The following is a 20,546-nucleotide window of genomic DNA, read 5'->3' as shown; positions in this document are numbered from 1 at the left end:
GGTGCTGACTCCTTGTGACCTGTGGGCTGACACTCTCTCTCTAAGCTGGCGCTTTCTGGGACTAACCATAGCCTGCCCTCCCTGACCCACAACTTACAATCGTGCACTTGGTTCTTGTGGACATAGATGGCAGAGACAGCAATGAGCAGCAGCAGCTTCGGGCCCAGGGTGACAGCCATCAGGAATGGAGTAGATGGCCTTGACTCTGGAGAAGAAGGGATAGGAGGCACCATCAGAGGGGGGCACCCTGGAGTCCATTCCCTGGGTCCTCCACTTACTCTATGTGAAGCAACTCAGGCTTTTCAACGCTCTGAAGCTCATGAATTCTTCCCGAGCTCAAGGCAGAATTCGGGGTAAGACGTTCCTCACCTCACCCATCCTTTTCTCACTGCCAGGTGTCCTTCTTGAGGGAAGGAAGAAGTGGGGAAAACGAGCACCCAGGAATGGATAAGTTTGGTTTACTGAACTGGTCCTCACACCCAGTGGGGCAGGTCACACAGCCTCTTTCTGATGAGCCAACAGTCTCCTAGTTTACAGACGGTGGACAGATGAGATGGCTCAGACCCAGGAAAACCCCTCACTGCTGGCCTGCAGGATGACTCTGAGACCTTGTCTTTGGACCAGGACAAAGCCAAACTCTCTGGGCCATAGGGAAAAATGTCTTCCTGGTCTCAAGTGGAGTGAGAACAGATGTCACAGTCAGTGAGGGGGAAGGCCACCCTGCTTTGCTCCATGCACACAGTTTGACGACTGTCATGTACAGAGGTGAGGAGGGAGGCCTCAGGATGACCTGACCTCAGGAGACCTGCTGGCTGGACAATATCCTGGGAAGCAAGGAAATGGGGTCTAAAGCTGAAGAGAGTTTCAAACACCATCCAGCCCACCTGAACCCCAGTTCCACACACTGTCAGCTGACATCTTTGTGTTGGACATAGAATGTTGGGTCTGGAAGAACAGCTCCCGATTTTTTGACTTCGTACAATGACCCATTTTTCTTTTTAAATTTGAATTTTAAAAATCCAAGTATATTTCTGAAATGTATAGAGTAATCTTAAAGGAAGGAGTAGGGCCTCACCATATTTGCCTCTGGCATGTTAGAGAATGGCAGGTCTCTGCTGCGGAGGGTGGGGGGGCATTGGAATTTTTCTGAGTGAAAGAGCTGTACTGTTCATTTTTGTACCTGTTCCTAGAGGGGAGCCTGCAGCAGAAGGCTGGAGGAAGTGGGAGAACAGAGGCCAAGCCAATCCTCTCCATTAAAACAACTCATGAAGAGCATTCGGCTTGCTTGCTCTCTGTCTGAGGCTGAGTCTTTCCATGCTGAATTGTGTCAACATCTCCCTTTGCCAGTCCTGCCTCCTTCCCTCTCTCATGCATGTGGATCGGGCAGCACCCTACAGTGAGCTTTTCTCTCTTCTCGTATCACCTGAGAGTCTCCCTCCGGGGTCACCTGATGTGTGGAGTTTGTCTGGTTGGGGTCTGGAAAGCCAAATCTAATGGGCCCATTTGGACCAAGGTCACTTTCTGCCAGCTGGTCATGAGGCCCCCAGTCCTGTGGGAGGTAAAGCAGGGTAGGTGTCAGCTTGCCCTGCCCTTGTCACTGCTGAAACCTCACCGTGGTGACTGGGGCTGGTGTAAGCAGAGGAGGGGAGTATCCTGGCATTCTGGAAATGACATGATAATTACAAGAACTATGGGTTGGATGAATGTTGCTGAGCATCAACCCTTTGGAGAAAGGCAGTGCAATGTGAAGACTGATCCCATGTGAAAGGTTGTGTGTGAATGTCAGGGGACTTCTGCTCAACAGTGCAGACTCTTACCTCGTAGAGCTGGAGGGCAGAAAAAGCTGAGGACACATTTGGGTCCAACATAAGCCTAAGAGTATCAGTGCTACGGAGAGGGCTGAATTCTCAGCTACACTGCACCTACTGTGCTGGAGTGGGGCCCTGATGGGGAAATATGGGAGATGGATACTGAGATGTGGGATAGGGACGTTGGGGCCAAGACTATCAAAGACCTGTGGGCACTTTGTAATGGGCTGCTGAGTACAAGACAGAGGCTTAACTACTCATCTCCAAATACAGCCTCTCAACCCAAAGGGAAAATAACAAAAGGACAGTAAATTCTAGGAGAAAACTGGCTCTTGGTAGTCCCTAAAGAGCAATGCTCAAACTGCAGAATCTCTGGAGACAAAAGAGAAAAATCTCCACGTCCAAATGCACATCCCCTTATACCATTCCCCTCGCACCTTCACCAAGCACAGGAAAGGGCAAGAGATGGTGTGGACTCATTTCTCCCACGTCTCCTGGCTCAGTAGAAGCCTGCCCCCTGGAACTCATGTGAGATCCATGCATGGAGGGCTCTGAAAGGTGGAAGAGGAAGGCAACTGGGCTAGTTGCTTTCATTCTGGAGGAGGAACCCACACCAGGTATCCTGAGTCCACACTTCTGATTCCCCAAGACCAGAAGGAGGCCCAGCTGTAGCATTCGAACAAAGAAACATCTAGACTTGATGATTTTTTTCTCATTTCAAAAAAAATGATGAGGAGAAAAATAAGCCCAAATCAAGAGAAGGAAATAAAAAAAAAGAGGAGAAAAAGCAAAGAAATTAACAACAAACAATAGAGAATATCACTGAAATGAAAGTGATATTTGAGAAGTGATATTTGAGAAGTGATTTTTGAGAAGACTAATAAATTTGAAAAACTTCTAACCATTGTAACAATGAAAGAAAATGAGAATTGACCGATTTCCAATATCAGGGATGAAATGGGATACCCTACAGACATCACAAGGATTACTAGGTAATACTAGGCGAAGCTCTATGTGCAGAAATTTGACAACTCAGAGAAAAAGACCACATTTCTCAAAAGCACAGCCTACCTGAAGCATCCAATATGAAATGAAGAATTTGAGTAGCCCTAGCTATTCAGATTATTTACAGAGAAATAAAAGAATCGGGCCCCTGGGTCGCTCTGGGTTAAGCCTCTGCCTTAAGGTCAGGTCATGATTCCAGGGTCCTGCAATGGAGACCTACATTGGGCTCCATGCTCAGCAGGGAGACTTCTTCCACATCTCTCTCTCTCTCTGCTTGCCTCTCTGCCTACTTGTGATCTCTCTCTCTCTCTCTCTCTCTCTCTGTGAAATAAATAAATAAACTATTGGGGGAAAAAAAAGAATCATGGAGACCCAGGTATTTCACAGGAAAATTGTTTTAAGCGTTTACAGGTGAATTAAAACCAAGTTAGGTCCACAAAATAAAGTTAATAGAAGAAGCTTTGGAAAATTGGAATATATACTCCATTTTAGATGAATCTAGGAATTATTGCTAATTTTACTAAGAGTGTAATAGTATTGGTTTTATAGAAAGAACAATGTCATTAGTCACATGACCACACAAGTGTGGACTCCATTTGGAGCTGGATGTGGCTCCGTGACTAAGTCATTAGTGGACACAATTATGCAACTTCTGCATACTCTAGTTTTAAGGTAAATTGTTCCCTTTCCCCTTCCTATCTCTAGTCTCCTGGCCAACAGTGACATGAACACTCGGTGGCCCCATGTTGACCCAGGCAAGAGGACAATGTCACTGGGCAGGTTAGAAGTAACATGGGCCTTTGAAAGATCTTCTGGAACAAAGACTCCTGGAAAACTGGCTTGACCTCCCCTGATGTTATATGAGAGAGAAATAAGGAATGCTTTAGTTGTAGAAAGGGGAACTCGGTAGTTCTTTGGGAAAATGCCCCCCTGCTATAATTAATCCCCCTCCCTTTTTTGCACAGGTCGCTCGTCTGTCTTCAGGGACTCAGGTTTCCCTCGACTAGCTTAGCTCATCAGCTGTACTAAGGGCAGGAAGTGTTCATCATCTGTCCCTCATTGTTCCCTGAGTCCCTTCTGTAAAATTCCAGGTCACAGGGTTGGTTAAGTAGGAAAGGAGACAAGAAATGAGTTGGAATTGGCATAAAGTAAATGTGCTTTGAGCGATCGTGACTATTGCTGGTCTGCTGTCACAAATAAAGGGAGAGAAGAGACGCCAGGTGTGACCACACATGATCACCCCCGGGAGCCTGGTCAAGACTCAAAACTCCAGGTCCTCAGGGTCCCTCCTGGAATTTCAGAATGTCAAGTGCAGATATTTTCCGTGATGATGATGGAAAAGTGTAGAAGGGACAGAGACCATGCTAAGTGGGAAATAACAGGGGAGGGGGTATCTGGCCAGGCATGGTAACTTAATCATGGTCAGGTGAGGAAGCAGGGAGCAGGACGCAAGAAACAGGATCATTGAGGCCTCACCCTGGATTTTATGGGTTTCCTGGTCCTTCTGGTGGGCAGAGGCCACAAGGGTATGGTTTCTGGTGACCGCAGGCTGCCCGTCGTGCTGCACCAGGCAGGTGTACACCACATCTTCCCTGTGGGCAGACGAGTTCACCAGGAGCCAGCTCGTCCAGTTAAAGGTCCCATCCTTGTTCTCTACGAGGTTCGAGGCCCTTGAGGCCATTTCTGTTCGGGACACATTGCCGTTCTCCAACCAGGTCAGCTGGAGGCGCTGGGGGTAGAACTTCTTCACTTGGCAAGTGAGCTTCACCTGGTCCCCTGACACAGGCTGCTGGGAAACCTCCAAGGTGGGCGGAACTGAAACAGCACAGGGCAGAAGTTCTCACCTCATGGAACAGACAGAACACGGGGAAGGGGCTCAAGAACTTAGCTCCCCCACACAACAAGAGAGTCACCCAGAACAGGGCTAGGCATGCAGCTGGTGCTCAAACACTGAGTCTTTGCATATGAATGAAATCCCTAAGCACAGTGCCCAGCACACAGTAGGTGATCAAGGATTGATGGCTCCTGATAGGCTAAGAATGAGTGAAATCAAGATTCTCATCCCCACCCATACAGTTGGAATAGCATAACTGTAGCAAGACAAATGACCCCACCAAGCACACGGTGGCGTGGAGTACAGCAGGTGCTCAATAATTGGAATAGCTACTGTAAAGTAAAGGAAACTACCGAGAGTAGTGCTTGGCACGTGGTAGGTGTTCACCCCACGGCGGCCATGGAAACAGTAGGAGGGGACGGCACATCTAGGTGCAGGTGACCTGGAGGGTCTGCCAGGGGTCAGACTCCAGGGAACGGAGGGCCTGAGGTAGGAAGCGGGGGAGGAGCAGGCTTGGAGACTTGGGGGCCAGACCCGGAATGGGTCTGGGGGGGAGGGGCATCTACCTCGGAGGACCTCAGACAGGTTGACAGTCCCACGAAGAGGAGGGCCGCCCTTCAGAGTCACATGGGTCACCTCGCAGATGACCTGGGAGCGAACGTCCCCCGGGGCCAGCACCAGCCTGGTTGTGCTGGAGATGCTGTAGGACGTTCTGTTTCCCTCTGGGTCCACGCTGGTCTGGGAGGCTGCCAGCTCATTCCCGTTTCTGAACCATCTCAGGATGATGTTTCTGGGGGAGAAGCCGTGGGACTTGCAGGTGAAGTTCACTGTCTGCTCCGGCGAGGCCCTGTCCGCGGGGCCCAACACCACGGGGGGAGAGGGTTTGGCTACAAGAGGAGCAGTTGTGAACAGTGAGCATGACTGTGGTTATCAGCGCTCAGGATATGTGTGAGTCGCTGTGGAGAACCCGCCACCCTTCTGATAGTGTTTGGAGGGCGGTGTCCTCTCCTCCTTGCACAGAGGAGGACCTGAGGTTCCAGAGATGAACTCTGAGTCAGGGGCAGGGCCCAGGTGCAGTTCCAGGCTTGAGTTCAGGTGCCCCCCTCACTTCTCTGTCAGGTGACTTCCCACCAATCTGGGCACAGGAAGGACATTTCTATTGATTCTGACTATGGCAGCAACCATTCCTAGCTGCCTCCCTGCAAACCTCACTGAGGTCAGAGAGCGTATGCACCAGACTGTGCAATGAACAAGGGACCCCTAAAGAGGCAAGAACTGGGCTGGCCATTGACCACAAATGGGGCTGTGAGACAGCGGGGCTCCTCTTCTGTGACATGGGACAAGAGGCATTTCTCCTTAGCGGGATTGCAGGGAAGGACAGGTAAGGGAATGCAACTGGTTGTGCTTGAAATTTATCACTGGAAACACAGATGGAAAAGAGCAGATGAATCCGAAAGTGGCTGACAGTAACCTCAGTCTCATTATAGTGTTAAAATCCCCCTCTGAATATTCGTCTCCAGCCCTAATATATAGAGCCTACTTGCCCCTGTTCCGAATCATGGCTTTGGAAATTATTCCCTGTGATCCCTTACCTGTAAAATAAAGACAACTTTGTGAGGAAACTCCCCCTGGGTGGTCTCTGTCTCTCCCTCATGAAGGAGCCAAGCTACTTTGGTCTGAGCACAAAAGGGCTGCTCCTCACTCCTCATTGCATCCCAGGGGGACTTCCTGTGGCCTCCAACTGTTTCATCTACAACAGAGTAAATGTCCCACCTTCTCCAGCCCGACAGTGACAGCCACTCTCCTTTTGTGTCTGACATTCTCACTGCAAGTGGTTATGGGGAGGGGTCCCTCCGGGTGTCCAGACATGTTGACTCGACAACAACAGAGGGAAAATGTGGGGTCCCAACAGCTGAGTCTAGAATGTGAACTCTCGCTCACAGAGCTGAACACCCTCCAGGATGTGCCTCCCAGTCATCCTTAGTCTGCAGAGCCAGGAATGGGGCGCCCGGTTTTGCTGGGATTGCGGGGCCCCTCTGCTCTGTCCAGGCCAGTGCCCCAGGCTGCTCAGTGAAGGAGCAACACCACATATCAGGGGAAAGACTCTGGATCCTGTTACTTGTGAGAAGCTGAGTCCTCCAGGAACAGGCTCAACACTTCACGAGATGTTTGCATACCTGTCTGATCTGGGGGTGCAAAGCTAGCCCGTTTCTTCCCGTGTTTTCTTAACATTTACTGCTGCAAAAGAGAACCATACAAGATTTACAAGAGCTTCAAGGAGAGGGTGAGCACTTTCTCCACTTTGACCATCAAAGTGAGTGTGTAGAGAGCAGGGCTGTGAGTCAGACTGTGTGGCTCACTTCCCTGCTCAGGCCAGATCTCCTGAGCCTCAGTGTCCCCATCTGTAAATGGGCTGAGATAGTCCCTGTAGCCTCATTCATTCTCATCCAGGGCATTCCCTATGTGGGCAGCTTGGGGAAGAGGAAGGAGAGCTCTCCCAGGAGGAACAGATCTGCCCGGTGCTGGAGCCATGTACTAGTGTTAATGCCAAAGCAAGGGACATACCACGGGAACGCCTGTAACACCTGCACAATCAGGATAAAACCACCCGCATGCCTATGTCCTGGAGCTGAGAGGAGAGTCAGTGCTCTTATGGGAGTCAGTCCCTGAATTGCGTGATGCTTGTTGGATGGATGCACAACAAATGCCCAGCCTCTGGCATCTTCTCCATCCTGAGCTCTCAGTGTAAACAGTGAGTTTATACCTCTTCTCACTGTGATTCTTCTATGTTGAAAGAAAGACATGCCCCACCTCCCTGCCCTGGGTGCATTCGTCCATAGGAAGGGAAGGGAACGTGAGCTTCATGAGAAAGGAGCCTGGGCCTGTATTGTCCCTGCTTCCCTTGCACGCAGACAAGAGCCTGCACACAGCAGGTGCTCAGTAAGTGTTGAGTAGAGAAGAGTCAGCCACATGGAGGGGACACTCTCTGGAGGCAGGAGTAAGATTGGGTCATGTGACTGGGCAAGTCACTCAGTCTGTAAGTCCCTCATCCTTGGAACCAGAGGGCTGCTCAGGATTGGAAAAGGTGAGAACTCTGGATGCACAGACTGGGGTTCTAGAGTTTCCCACCATTTATCAGGGGCCTTGAGCAAACATCGGGACCTCTCCACGCCTCAAATTCCCTGATCCGTGGAAGGGGCTAAAGTCGGGGACACCCACCACATGGCCTGATACTTAGTTGTTGGTCAGATAATGGAGGGCGTTCTTACTGACTTGTTGTCACAACCAGGGGACAAAGGAGGCCCAGGCCATACTCACCGCTCACAGTGACCTGGGTGCCTGGTCCAGACTTAAACTCCACATCATCAGGGGTCCCTTTCTGGAACTTCACACAGTAGTAGGTTCCAGTGTCTGCTGGGGTGATGTTACTGATGCAGATGAAAAAGTCCGTGTTGTTTCTCCTTGTGGAGTCTGAAGTATTTGTTACTCGGGGGAAGTGGCCTCCTTTGAAACTGAAGATTAACTCCCGGCCTGGCCCTGTCCCCCTGAACCACTGAACCGGCCCTATGGGGAACAGGGAGGTCACGGTGCAGCGCAGAGTGGCTGTCTGTCCGGCTGCGACAGACACTGACTTGTCAGGCTGAATCACCTGCAGCCCCGCCTCACCGGCCACACCTGGAGGGAAAACAGAGCAGTCGTCTACTCATCCTGCGGTGATCCTGCACGTCTCCTCACGTGTTGACGCACAACAGCTCCCTGACTGAGTGCGCACCGGGAGTGGCCCTTGCCCCGAGCCTGTAATGGGAGACCCCATCACAACCAAGGAAACAAAGGCACGGAGGCTCAGTGATGTGGCACAGAGCAGGTTTGACTTCCCCGCTGGATTTCCTGTATTGGTGACAAGCTACTCTCTGGAGACATTCAGAAATGCAAACTCATTCTTTCTTATGTGAAGTGTCCTCAAAACCTGGCAGGGATAGAAATCGGAGAAGCAGGTGCATCACACATACACCCAGTGTCCTTTTCCATTTCTTAGCTACTCCTCAGGGAGGAAATTTGTGAGTCACCCTTGCAGTGTGTGAGCTGGTAAAACCCATGCACTTACCAGTATCTGTAAATAAACATGCCTCCTAAGGAGGGCACAAGCTATTACAGGCAGGTCCTGGGTGTGCCAAGAACCTCACATACTTTGGTTTCTAAGGCTGGAGCAGACTGGGGTCAGGATGCTGAACTGCTAGGACAAAAATGGGAAGAAACAGGAATGCACCATGGAGGGAGACATGGATGGAAAATCAGAGCAGGGACGGAAGAGGATCAGGTGGTTATGAGGAGCCAAGGAAAGGTGAAAAATCTACCATTTGTATATCTATAATCCTCCTATTTCTATTTTTGGCCCACGCCTTGCTTCTCAACTATACTATGTATGTCCAAACAGCGTTCGAACTTTTTCTTAGCTAGAAGTAAACCTCTCACAGCTAACATGTCCTAAACTGAACTCAGTTTCCCACATATCCTTGCACATCTCAGCGGAGGCACCTTTATTTTCCCAGATGCTTATGGTCCCGACCCTTGGGTGCCTTTCTTTCCCACTTCATTTCCTATGCTAATGGCTAAAGACTCCCCTACTGCAGGCACCCACAGGCTAACCTCTTCCCCTTTCTCTCCTGGCTGCTGTCTTGCTGCAAACATGTTTACCTTGTTCACATGGATGCACTGAGCTCTTGAGGGCTCTAGCTGCTTCTCTCTATGTCCTGTGGTCCTCCATTCTCAACCAAATGCTAGAATGAAGCTCATGTCAGATCGTGTCACTTCTGTCTTCAAAACCTTGCAGTAGCTACCATTTCACTCAGAATAAATGCCTGAATCCTTGAACAGAGCAAGAATATTCTGCTCTCATGCTGTTCCCAATGAAGCCTCTTCCCCCAGAAAATCACACGGCTCACTCCCCTGCCTTCTTATAATCTTCGCTCCTGGCGACCTGTTTAAGTACATCCCACCCTAGCAGTTCTCCCATTGTCGTATCCAGCTGTACTGTCCTGTTTTTTCCTTAATGTTCATCACTCTCTGTACCTCTGTTATTTACTGATTTCTTGCGTCTATTGTTTCCTGTCCTTTCCTCCACTATGATACAACTTCTACAAGGGCAACTACTTTGTGTCTTTTATTCATCAACATGCCCTATGTTAATAGAACTGTTCTTGTCGCCTAGTAGGTATATAGTTAATATTTGTATAATGTGTGAATTGCCCAATGTGACCCCTTTTGGAGACCATGAAGTCTATTTTCAGTGGAGAATTTCTCAGGATATTATATCAGAAGCCGAGTTTCCCACATAGATGACTTGGAGGAAACAAACACTTGCATATACCCAGAATACAGAAGCACCTGAGAGAAGCGAACCACGAACATTCTTCACCACACCACCTCCTTCCCCACAGCGATTGGAAGATCTGCAGAAATCTCATGGGATCGACTTGGGATCATAGGGTTTGGGAAAAGAGCAATGGTTAGACCTGTGAGATCTAGAATCAGACTGCCTAGGTTCCAATCCTACCTTCCCACTTATACTCAGTGACCTTGGCCCTTTCTGTGCCTTCTTTTCTTATCTCTAAGGTAGGGATGACAGGAATGTCTTCCTTGGATACAAAGATTGCATGACATAATGAACATAGACATTTCCAGGTGTGTGTGGCACATGGTGAGTGCTCAGGAATTTAGAAAGTTATCACTCATGAGATTTCCTGAGGCAGGGAGGCATTAGTGGACACCAGAAAATTGGGATTGGGATATGAAATTGGATATAATTACAGATGCAGATCACACAGGCGGGAGTCTCTGAATTTGTGTCCCCTTCTTTCCTCACCCACTTGAATCCAGCATGGAGGCATTTCCAAGGTAGTAATGCACAAGGTTCTACTCATTTTACCAAGAGAGAAGTTTGTTTTTAATTTAAGAGCTTGGTGAGGGGTGAGAGGTAGGTTTAGAGAATTAAAGAAGAAGGTGAGTAGCTCAGAGACAGGGATCCAAACATTGTTCTGGACCTCATTCTGAGGAGAAAAAGCAAAGTGTTTTCAAAAATCCCATGTGTGTGTGCACATGCATGTGAGTACATTTCCCTATGCCCATTCCTATGCACGCACGCACATGTGCACACACACAGAGGTAAGTGCATTCTCTGTATGTGTACAGTGTGGCCCAGGATGCTAGTATGAGATTGTTTTGAGGATTTAGTGTAATTATAGTACACGTTAAACTTCAGTAGCAATTTGGCGCCTTGGAAACATGCAGCACATCATTAACAAGAGTTTGTGAGAACACGCAGCACAGTGGAACGCTGAAGACCTCTGCGTGTGATGCATGATGGCTCTCCTTCTGTTTGCCTCTCTGATTCTGATGTTTCTGCACGTGGCCACCACTGTGGAGCCAGGCAGCATAACATGGTTAATAAGATGAACTGTGGAGCTCAGTGGGCTGGACATGAACCCCTGCTGCTCCAGGGACTTAAGTAGGTGACTCTCGGCTGGTTGCTGTCTTTGCCTCAGTTTCCTTATCTACAATCAGGAGTTTAGTCACAGGTATCAGGCATGGATGTTGTGAGGATTAGATCAATGAACACACACAAAGCTGTCATTGTTACCCATTGAAGCATTGATTCTTTGGGTGCTGGTGGTAACCAGCTACAAATGATGGATCCCCAGAGGAAATGCTCAGATCCCTGATTTCAAGCTCACATGAGACCCAGTCCTTGGCTTTCTGTGGAGGGTGTGGATAGCACACCTGTGTTTACCTGGAGGCCCTAAATGCCCAGGGACAGGGAGTGGTTGAGGAGGCAGGGAAAGGGGAGTCTCCCTCAAGGCAGTGCTCACCTGTGAGTCCCCACAGCAAAGCCAGCAGCAGGTGAGGAGGAGGGCACGGTCCGGAGGCAGGGGCCCACATGATGGAGGCCTGAGGATCCTGCTTTCTGCAAAGGTGTGTGCTGGGGCGACGGGGCCTCTGTTCTGTGGGGAGGAAAAGCCCGCCCCTCTGGTGATGGAAGAGGAAGGAAGCATCTACGATGCAGTCACATGACTGTGAGGCAGCGATCTGCTTCTGGATTGTGAAACAGACGTCAGGCAGAGAGGCCTCACATGGTGAGAGGGACCTCTTCTTATGTTTTGGGGGGGGGGGTTGTTTGGTTTTTTAAAAAATTATTATCATGTTATGTTAGTCACCATAAAGTACATCATTAGTTTTTGATGTAGTGTTCCATGATTCATCATTTGCTTATAACACCCAGTGCCCCGCTCGATCTGTGCCCTCCCTAATACCCATCACTGGGCTCACCCATCCCCCCACTCCCCTCCCCTCTAAAACCCTCTGTTTGTTTCCCAGTATCTATAGTCTTTCATTGTTGGTTTCCTGCTCTGATTCCCCCCACCTTTATTTTTCCCTTCCTTCTCCTTTTCTTTTGTTTTAAAGATTTTATTTATTTATTTGACAGAGAGACAGATCACAAGCAGGGAGGCAGAAAGAGAGGAGGAAGCAGACTCCTTGCTGAGCAGAGAGTCCAATGTAGGACTCGATCCCAGGCCCCTGGGATCATGACCTGAGCTGAAGGCAGAGGCTTTAACCCACTGTGCCACCCAGGCACCCTCCCTTCCTTTTCATAATGTCTTCCATGCTATTCCTTATGTTCCACAAATAAGGGAAACCATATGATAGTTGACTTTCTCTGACTTATTTCATTTAGCATAATCTCCTCCAGTCCCATCCATGTTGATACAAAAGTTGGGTATTCATCCTTTCTGATGGTTGAATAATATTCCATTGTACATATGAACAATATCTTTTTTATCCATTCATCTGTTGAAGGGCATCTCGGCTCTTTCCACAGTTTGACTATTGTGGACATTGCTGCTATGAACATTGGGGTGCATGTGGCCCTTCTTTTCACTAATTTTGTATTTTGAGCTAAATGCCCAGTAGAGCAATTGCTGGGCCACAGGGTAGCTCCTTTTTCTATTTTTTGAGAAACCTCCGCACTGTCTTCTACAGTGGCTGTACCAACTCGTATTCCCACCAACAGTCTAAGAGGGGTTCCCTTTTCCCACAACCACTCCAGCATTTCTTGTTTTTTGTCTTGTTAGTTTTTGCCATTCTAACTGGTGTAAGCTGGTATCTCAATATGGTTTTGATTTGAACCTCCCTGATGGCTAATGATGATGAACATTTTTTCATATGTTTGTTACTCATTTGTATGTCTTCTTTGGAGAGTGTCTGTTCATGTCTTCTGCCCATTTTTTGACATGATGATTTGTTCATTGAGTATTGAGTTTGAGAAGTTTCTTATAGATCTTGGATACCAGCCCATTATCTGTAGTGTCATTTACAAATATCTTCTCCCATTCCATGGGTTGTCTTTCTCTCTCTCTCTTTTTTTTTTTTTTTTGATGTTGTTGACTGTTTCCTTTGCTGTGCAGAAAGTTTTTATCTTGGTGGAGTCCTAGAAGGTTATTTTTTCTTCTTGTTTCCCTTGCCTTTGAAGATGTATCTTGAAAGAAGTTGCTGTGGCTGATGTTGAAGAGGTTACTGCCTATGTTTCCTCTAGGATTTTGACACATTCCTGTCTCACATGGAAGTTTCATCCATTAGATTTTAAGCTAAAGACCATAGTTAGAGATACAGAAGGACACTATATCGTTCTTAAGGAGTCTATCCAACAGGGGGATCTAACAATTGCAAATATCTATGCTCCCAACATGGGAGCAACTGGCAACATTAACCAAAATAAAGGACATATTGATAATAAAACATTAATAGTAGGAGACCTCAACACTCCACTCTCAGCAATAGACATATCCATCTAAGCAGAAAATCAGCAAAGAAACAAGAGTTTTGAATGACACACTGAACTGATAGACTTCATAGATACATACAGAACATTCCACCCTAAAACAACAGAATACTCATTCTTCTCAAATGCACATGGAACTTTCTCCAGGATAGACCAGATTCTGGGTCACAAATTAGGTCTCAACCAATGCCAAGAGACTGAAATTATTCCCTGCAATTTCTCAGACCACAGGGCTTTGAAACTGGAATTCAATCACAAGAAAAAATTTGAAAGAAATTCTTTTTGTGTTTCAGAGAGAGTTGACAGGCCCAGCAGAAATGATGCTTCCTGCCTGCCTGGGGCCTCTGCTTTCTGCACTGGACCCCTCCCCCTTTCTTGAGGTCTCCATGGTGATTCTCCACGTGGGAGCCCCAGGCCAAGAAGGATCTGCAGTTGGGGGCTGTGTCCCATCTCCTGAACTCTGGACACCTGGGGGTGGTTGGCTTGTGGCCTCATTCTGTACGGGCTTCCACTAAGAGCTGCTGAGCTGGAGAAAGAAATGGGTTCATCAGGACCTAGGAAAATTTGGGATCAAATGAGGTGGGCTCCAGATATGATTCCCTATTTCAACTCTTTATTGATGGAATAGTAAACTTAGCCAAATGCACAGTGCAATGTGGAATTCAGAAGTTGTATTTGCTGAGGGTATATGTTTGGCTCATCTGGTGAAGCAATTAACTCTTGAACATGGGGTTGTGAGTTTGGGTCCCAAGTTTGGTGGAGAGATTACTTAAAAATGAAATAAAACCATAGTTTTGTACGGGGGAGACAAGATGACGGAGAAGTAGGAGGAGGCGCCGTTTCAACCTGTACCCTAAAGTGAGCTGGTCACCCACCAAAGAACTCTGATCACTAATGAAATCAGCCTGAGATCAGAATTATATACGTCTGGATCTCTATGGGGGAAGACGCCAGTGGGCAGAAGCGTTCCAGAGTGCACCTTGACTGCACCACGGTCGATACATCCAGCTACATTCATTCAGCCATCTCTCACCAAAATGACTAGGAGGAGAAATGCCCAACAGAAGAAAAATTCGGAGGATGGGCCTTCTGCAACAGAGCTAATGGCTATCGATATAGACTATATGTCAGAAAGGGAATTCAAGCTAACAATTATCCAGGCAATAGCTAGGTTGGAGAAAGCCATGGATGACCAAATGGAATTGATTATGGCAGAACTGAAAGCCACCAGGGATGATGTTCACAATGTTAGGGCAGAACTGAAAGCCACCAGGGATGATGTTCAAAATGCTCTCAATGAATTCCAATCTAATCTAAATTCTCTAAAAGCTAGGGTAACTGAGACAGAAGATAGAATTAGTGATCTGGAGGACAAACAGATAGAGAGAAAGGATCAGGAGGAAGCCTGGAACAAACAGCTCAGAAGACACAAAAACAGAATCAGGGAAATAAATGATGCCATGAAATGTTCCAACATCAGAATTATTAGAATCCCTGAAGGGGAGGAGAAAGAAAGAAGTCTAGAAGATATAGTGGAACAAGTTGTCTATGAAAATTTTCCCAATCTCACAAATGGAAACAACGTTCATGTACTAGAGGCAGAGCGGTTTCCCCCCAAGATTTTAGATTCTTGAAATCCTCGCAACACCTGATAGTTAAAATGAAGAATTACAATTCTAGACAGACCCTCTTAAAAGCAGCTAGGACAAAGAGGCTCCTTACATACAGAAGAAAGCCCATTAGAATAACGTCAGACCTGTCCACAGAGACCTGGCAAGCCAGGAAGGGCTGGCAAAATATATTCAGAGTACTAAATGAGATGAAGATGCAGCCAAGAATACTTTATCCAGCAAGACTGACATTCAAAATGGATGGAGAGATAAAGAGTTTCCAAGACCGGCAATGCTTAAAAGACTATGCAACCACCAAGCCGACACTGCAGGAAATATTAAGGGGGGTCCTATAAAAGAGAAAAAATCCTAAGAATATCATCGAACAGAAATATAGAGACAATCTACAGACAGAAAGACTTCAAAGGTAACACGATGTCAATAAAAATGTATCTATCAATAATCACTCTCAATGTGAACGGCCTAAATGCGCCCATAAAACGACACAGGGTTGCAGATTGGATAAAACGACAGGACCCATCCATATGTTGTCTACAAGAGACCCATTTTGAACCTAAGGATACACCCAGACTGAAAGTGAAGGGATGGAGAAGCATCTTTCATGCCAATGGGCCTCAAAAGAAGGCCAGGGTCGCGATTCTCATATCAGATAAATTAGATTTTAAACTAAAGACTGTAGTCAGAGATACAGAAGGACACTACATCATTCTTAAAGGGACTATCCACCAAGATGATCTAACAATTGTAAATATCTATGCCCCCAATATAGGAGCAGCCAATTACATAAGAAAACTATTAATCAAGACAAAGAGTCATATTGATATGAATACATTAACAGTAGGAGATCTTAATATGCCTCTCTCAGTAATAGACAGATCATCGAAACAGAAAATCAATAAAGAAATAAGAGTATTGAATGAAACATTGGACCAGATGGACCTCATAGATATATACAGAACATTCCAGCCTAAAACAACAGAATACTCATTCTTCTCAAGTGCACATGTAACCTTCTCCAGAATAGATCACATACTGGGTCACAAACAGGGCTCAACCGATACCAAAAGACTGACATTATTCCCTGCATATTCTCAGATCACAATGCTTTGACACTGGAGCTCAATCCCAAGGAAAAGATCGGAAGGAACTCAAACACCTGGAAGCTAAAGACCACCTTGCTTAAGAATGCTTGGATCAACCAGGAGATCAAAGAAGAACCTAAACAATTCATGGAAACCAATGAGAATGAAGACACTTCGGTCCAAAACCTATGGGATACAGCAAAGGCGGTTCTAAGGGGGAAATACATAGCCATCCAAGCCCCCCCCCCCCAAAATTGAAAAATCCAGAATACACCAGCTGTCTCCACACCTTAAAGAACTGGAGAATCAACAATAAATCAAAACAACTCCACACACAAGAAGGGAAATAATCAAGATTAGAGCCAAGATCAATGAGGTAGAAACCAGAGATACAGTAGAACGTATCAATGAAACTAGAAGCTGGTTTTTTGAAAGAATCAATAAGATCAATAAACCATTGGCCACACTAATCCAAAAGAAAAGAGAGAAAGCCCAAATTAATAAAATTATGAATGAAAAGGGAGACTTCACAACTAACACCAAGGAAGTAGAAACAATCATCAGAAGTTATTACCAACAGTTATATGCCAACAAGCTAAGCATCCTAGATGAAATGGGTGCATTCCTGGAAAACTATAAACTCCCAAAATTGAACCAGGAAGAAAGTGACAACCTGAATAGACCGATATCTAGTAACGAGATTGAAGCAGTGATCAAAAACCTCCCAAAAAACAAGAGCCCAGGACCTGACAGATTCCCTGGGGAATTCTATGAAACTTACAAAGAAGAAACAACACCTATTCTCCTGAAGCTGTTTCAAAAAATTGAAGCAGATGGAAAACTTTCAGACCCTTTTTATGAAGCCAGCATTACCCTGATCCCCAAACCAGGCAAAGACCCTACCAAAAAGGAGAATTTCAGACCAATATCACTGATGAATATGGATGCTAAGATTCTCAACAAGATCCTAGCAAACAGGATCCAGCAGCACATTAAAATGATTATCCACCATGACCAGGTGGGATTCATCCCTGGGTTACAAGGATGGTTCAGCATTCGCAAATCAATTGATGTGATAGAACAAATCAATAAGAGAAGAGAGAAGAACCACATCATCCTCTCAATTGATGCAGAAAAAGCATTTGACAAAATCCAGCATTCATTCCTGATTAAAATGCTTCAAAGTATAGGGATAGAGGGAACATTCCTGTACTTCATAAAATCTATCTATGAAAGACCCACAGCAAATATCATCCTCAATGGGAAAAAGCTCACAGCCTTCCCGTTGAGATCAGGAACAAGACAAGGATGCCCACTCTCACCACTCTTGTTCAACATAGTATTAGAAGTCCTAGCAACAGCAATCAGACAACAAAGAGAAATAAAAGGTATCCAAATTGGCAATGAAGAAGTCAAACTCTCTCTCTTCGCAGATGACATGATTCTTTATATGGAAAACCCCAAAGACTCCACCTCCAAACTACTAGAACTCATACAGCAATTCAGTAACGTGGCAGGACACAAAGTCAATATACAGAAATCAGTGGCTTTCTTATACACTAACAATGAAAATACAGAAAGGGAAATTAGAGAATTGATTCCATTTACTATAGCACCAAGAACCATAAGATACCTGGGAATAAACCTAACCCATGAGGTAAAGGATCTGTAATCGAGGAACTACAGAACACTCATGAAAGAAATTGAAGACACAAAAAGATGGAAGACCGTTCCATGCTCTTGGATCGGAAGAATAATCATTGTTAAAATGTCTATACTGCCTAGAGCAATCTATACTTTTAATGCCATTCCGATCAAAATTCCACCAGTATTTTTCAAAGAGCTGGAGCAAGTAATCCTAAAATTTGTATGGAATCAGAAGTGACCCCGAATTGCTAAGGAAATGTTGAAAAACAAAAACAAAACTGGGGGCATCACGTTACCTGATTTCAAGCTTTACTACAAAGCTGTGATCACCAAGACAGCGTGGTACTGGCATAAAAACAGACACATAGACCAGTGGAACAGAGTAGAGAGCCCAGATATGGACCCTCAACTCTATGGTGAAATAATCTTCAACAAAACAGGAAAAAATATACAACGGAAAAAAGACAGTCTTTTCAATAAATGGTGCTGGGAAAACTGGACAGCGATATGTAGAAGAATGAAACTCGACCATTCTCTTACACCGTACACAAAGGTAAACTTGAAATGTATAAAAGACCTCAATGTGAGACAGGAATCCATCAGAATCTTAGAGGAGAACATAGGCAGTAACCTCTTCGATATCAGCCACAGCAACTTCTTTCAAGATATGTCTCCAAAGGCCAAGGAAACAAAAGTGAAAATGAACTTTTGGGACTTCATCAAGATCAAAACTTCTGCACAGCAAAGGAAACAGTCAACAAAACAAAAAGGCAACCCACGAAATGGGAGAAGATATTTGCAAATGACAGTACAGACAAAAGGTTGATATCCAGGATCTATAAAGAACTCCTCAAACTCAACACACACAAAACAGATAATCATGTCAAAAAATGGGCAGAAGATATGAACAGACACTTTTCCAATGAAGATGTACAAATGGCTATCAGACACATGAAAAATGCTCATCATCACTACCCATCAGGGAGATTCAAATTAAAACCACATTGAGATATCACCTTACACCAGTTAGAATGGTGAAAATTAGCAAGACAGGAAACAACGTGTGTTGGAGAGGATGTGGAGAAAGGGGAACCCTCTTCCACTGTTGGTGGGAATGCAAGTTGGTGCAGCCACCTTGGAGAACAGTGTGGAGATTCCTCAAGAAATTAAAAATAGAGCTTCCCTAGGACCCTGCAATTGCACTGCTGGGTATTTACCCCAAAGATACAGATGTAGTGAAAAGAAGAGCCATCTGTACCCCAATGTTTATAGCAGCAATGGCCACGGTGGCCAAACTGTGGAAAGAACCAAGATGCCCTTCAACGGATGAATGGATAAGGAAGATGTGGTCCATATACACGATGGAGTATTATGCCTCCATCAGAAAGGATGAATACCCAACTTTTGTAGCATCATGGACAGGACTGGAAGAGATTGTGCTGAGCGAAATAAGTCAAGTAGAGAGAGTCAAGTATCATACGGTTTCGCTTTTTTGTGGAGCATAACAAAGAACATGGAGGACATGGGGAGATGGAGAGGAGAGGGAGTTGAGGGAAATTGGAAGGGGAGATGAACCATGAGAGACTATGGACTCTGAAAAACAACCTGAGGGTTTTGTAAGGGTGGGGAGTGAGAGGTTAGGGAACCAGGTGGTGGGTAATAGGGAGGGCACGTATTGCATGGAGCACTGGGTGTGGTGCAAAAACAATGAATACTGTTATCCTGAAAATAAATAAATTAAAAAAAAAAAAAGAAAACCAAGGATGGCTCCAGGCTTCTGGACTGTAGCACATGTGCATGAGCAGTGGGGCTGGGAGGGATGAAGGTGACAGAAGAGCTAGTGTTCCCATCACAGGGAGGAGGCATCTTGCCCCTGGGACTGAGGAGTAGGACATGTAGGCAAAGAGGAAGGAGGATCATTTCTCTTCTTCAAACCAAGATGAGATTCATTTTATTTAAGACACAGTGAAGAACCTCACCAAGGCTAGAACATTGGGGGTTGACAGATATAACTCCCAAGAACATGGATGTGAGCACGTAGTTCATGACCACAGTCCCCAGAAGATGAATGAGAGGCACCTGGTATGAGTAGATGTGACTTGTTTCTCAAATTCAGGCAGATATCTGTGCATCAGTCCCCAAAGCAAGTTCCCATGACCCCTGCTGAGAACCTGGTATGAAGACTCAGCTCTGGGGGCATCAAGGATTGTGAGAAGGAGAAGAAAGGACTGTGGGCAGGTGGGTCTCTGGGATAAGCAAGGTATTTGGGGCAGAGTTAGGGAGGCTTCTAGTAGTTCCTTTTCATTGGCTGTGTCCCTCAAGGAAGGAAGGAGGCAGAGAGACTGAGGGTGGCAAGTAGTAGGGGAAGAAGGGAGGAGCTCTGGGACTCATGTTCACAGTTGATTATATGCTCAGCATTCCAGAAATGTTCCCCATGTGTCTCTTGTGTCCTCGGTGCTATTTTCCTCCTGGGACACCTGTTGTGAAAGGACAAGCAGCCCCTGAAAGAGGACTCTGCCACTTTAGCCTTCCTCCCTTAGGGCTTAATCCCCCCTCCCGTCCCCTCCAGTATGTCCCACAGAGGATCAGATTGGAAGCTGTTCTCAGAGCAGCCCTCTGGCACCTGTCAGCATTCCTCTAAATGCAGACATCTTGTGCCCAAAGGAGTCCCAGTTCTCCATTATCTAGTGATGGTCTCCAAGGGAT

The 20,546-nt window shown here is 46.2% G+C and overlaps 1 protein-coding gene across 7 annotated transcripts in view; it reads right to left on the bottom strand.

Moving 5' to 3' along the window:
* Window positions 1-20,546, bottom strand: part of LOC123926783 (signal-regulatory protein beta-1-like) — a 105,368-nt gene that overhangs the window by 73,042 nt on the left and 11,780 nt on the right. For 2 of the 7 annotated variants that reach the window (XM_045980933.1, XM_045980936.1), the window contains exons 1-5: window positions 11,514-11,617; window positions 7,966-8,322; window positions 5,214-5,534; window positions 4,290-4,628; window positions 98-205 (exon numbers count right to left, since the gene is read on the bottom strand). In XM_045980933.1, the coding sequence (XP_045836889.1) occupies window positions 98-205; window positions 4,290-4,628; window positions 5,214-5,534; window positions 7,966-8,322; window positions 11,514-11,583 (1,195 nt within the window). In that variant the 5' untranslated portion in view covers window positions 11,584-11,617. Of the gene's footprint in view, window positions 1-97; window positions 206-4,289; window positions 4,629-5,213; window positions 5,535-7,965; window positions 8,323-11,513; window positions 11,618-19,832; window positions 20,318-20,546 lie in introns of those variants that run through there. The other 5 variants (XM_045980934.1, XM_045980938.1, XM_045980940.1 and 2 more) reach the window with 5 other exon arrangements.

Source organism: Meles meles, chromosome 16 (genome assembly GCF_922984935.1).
Source record: "Meles meles chromosome 16, mMelMel3.1 paternal haplotype, whole genome shotgun sequence".
In the NCBI taxonomy this organism is placed as follows: Eukaryota; Metazoa; Chordata; class Mammalia; order Carnivora; family Mustelidae; genus Meles; species Meles meles.
Note: the sequence above shows the minus strand (reverse complement) of the source record. Positions and strands in the feature narration are given on the sequence as shown.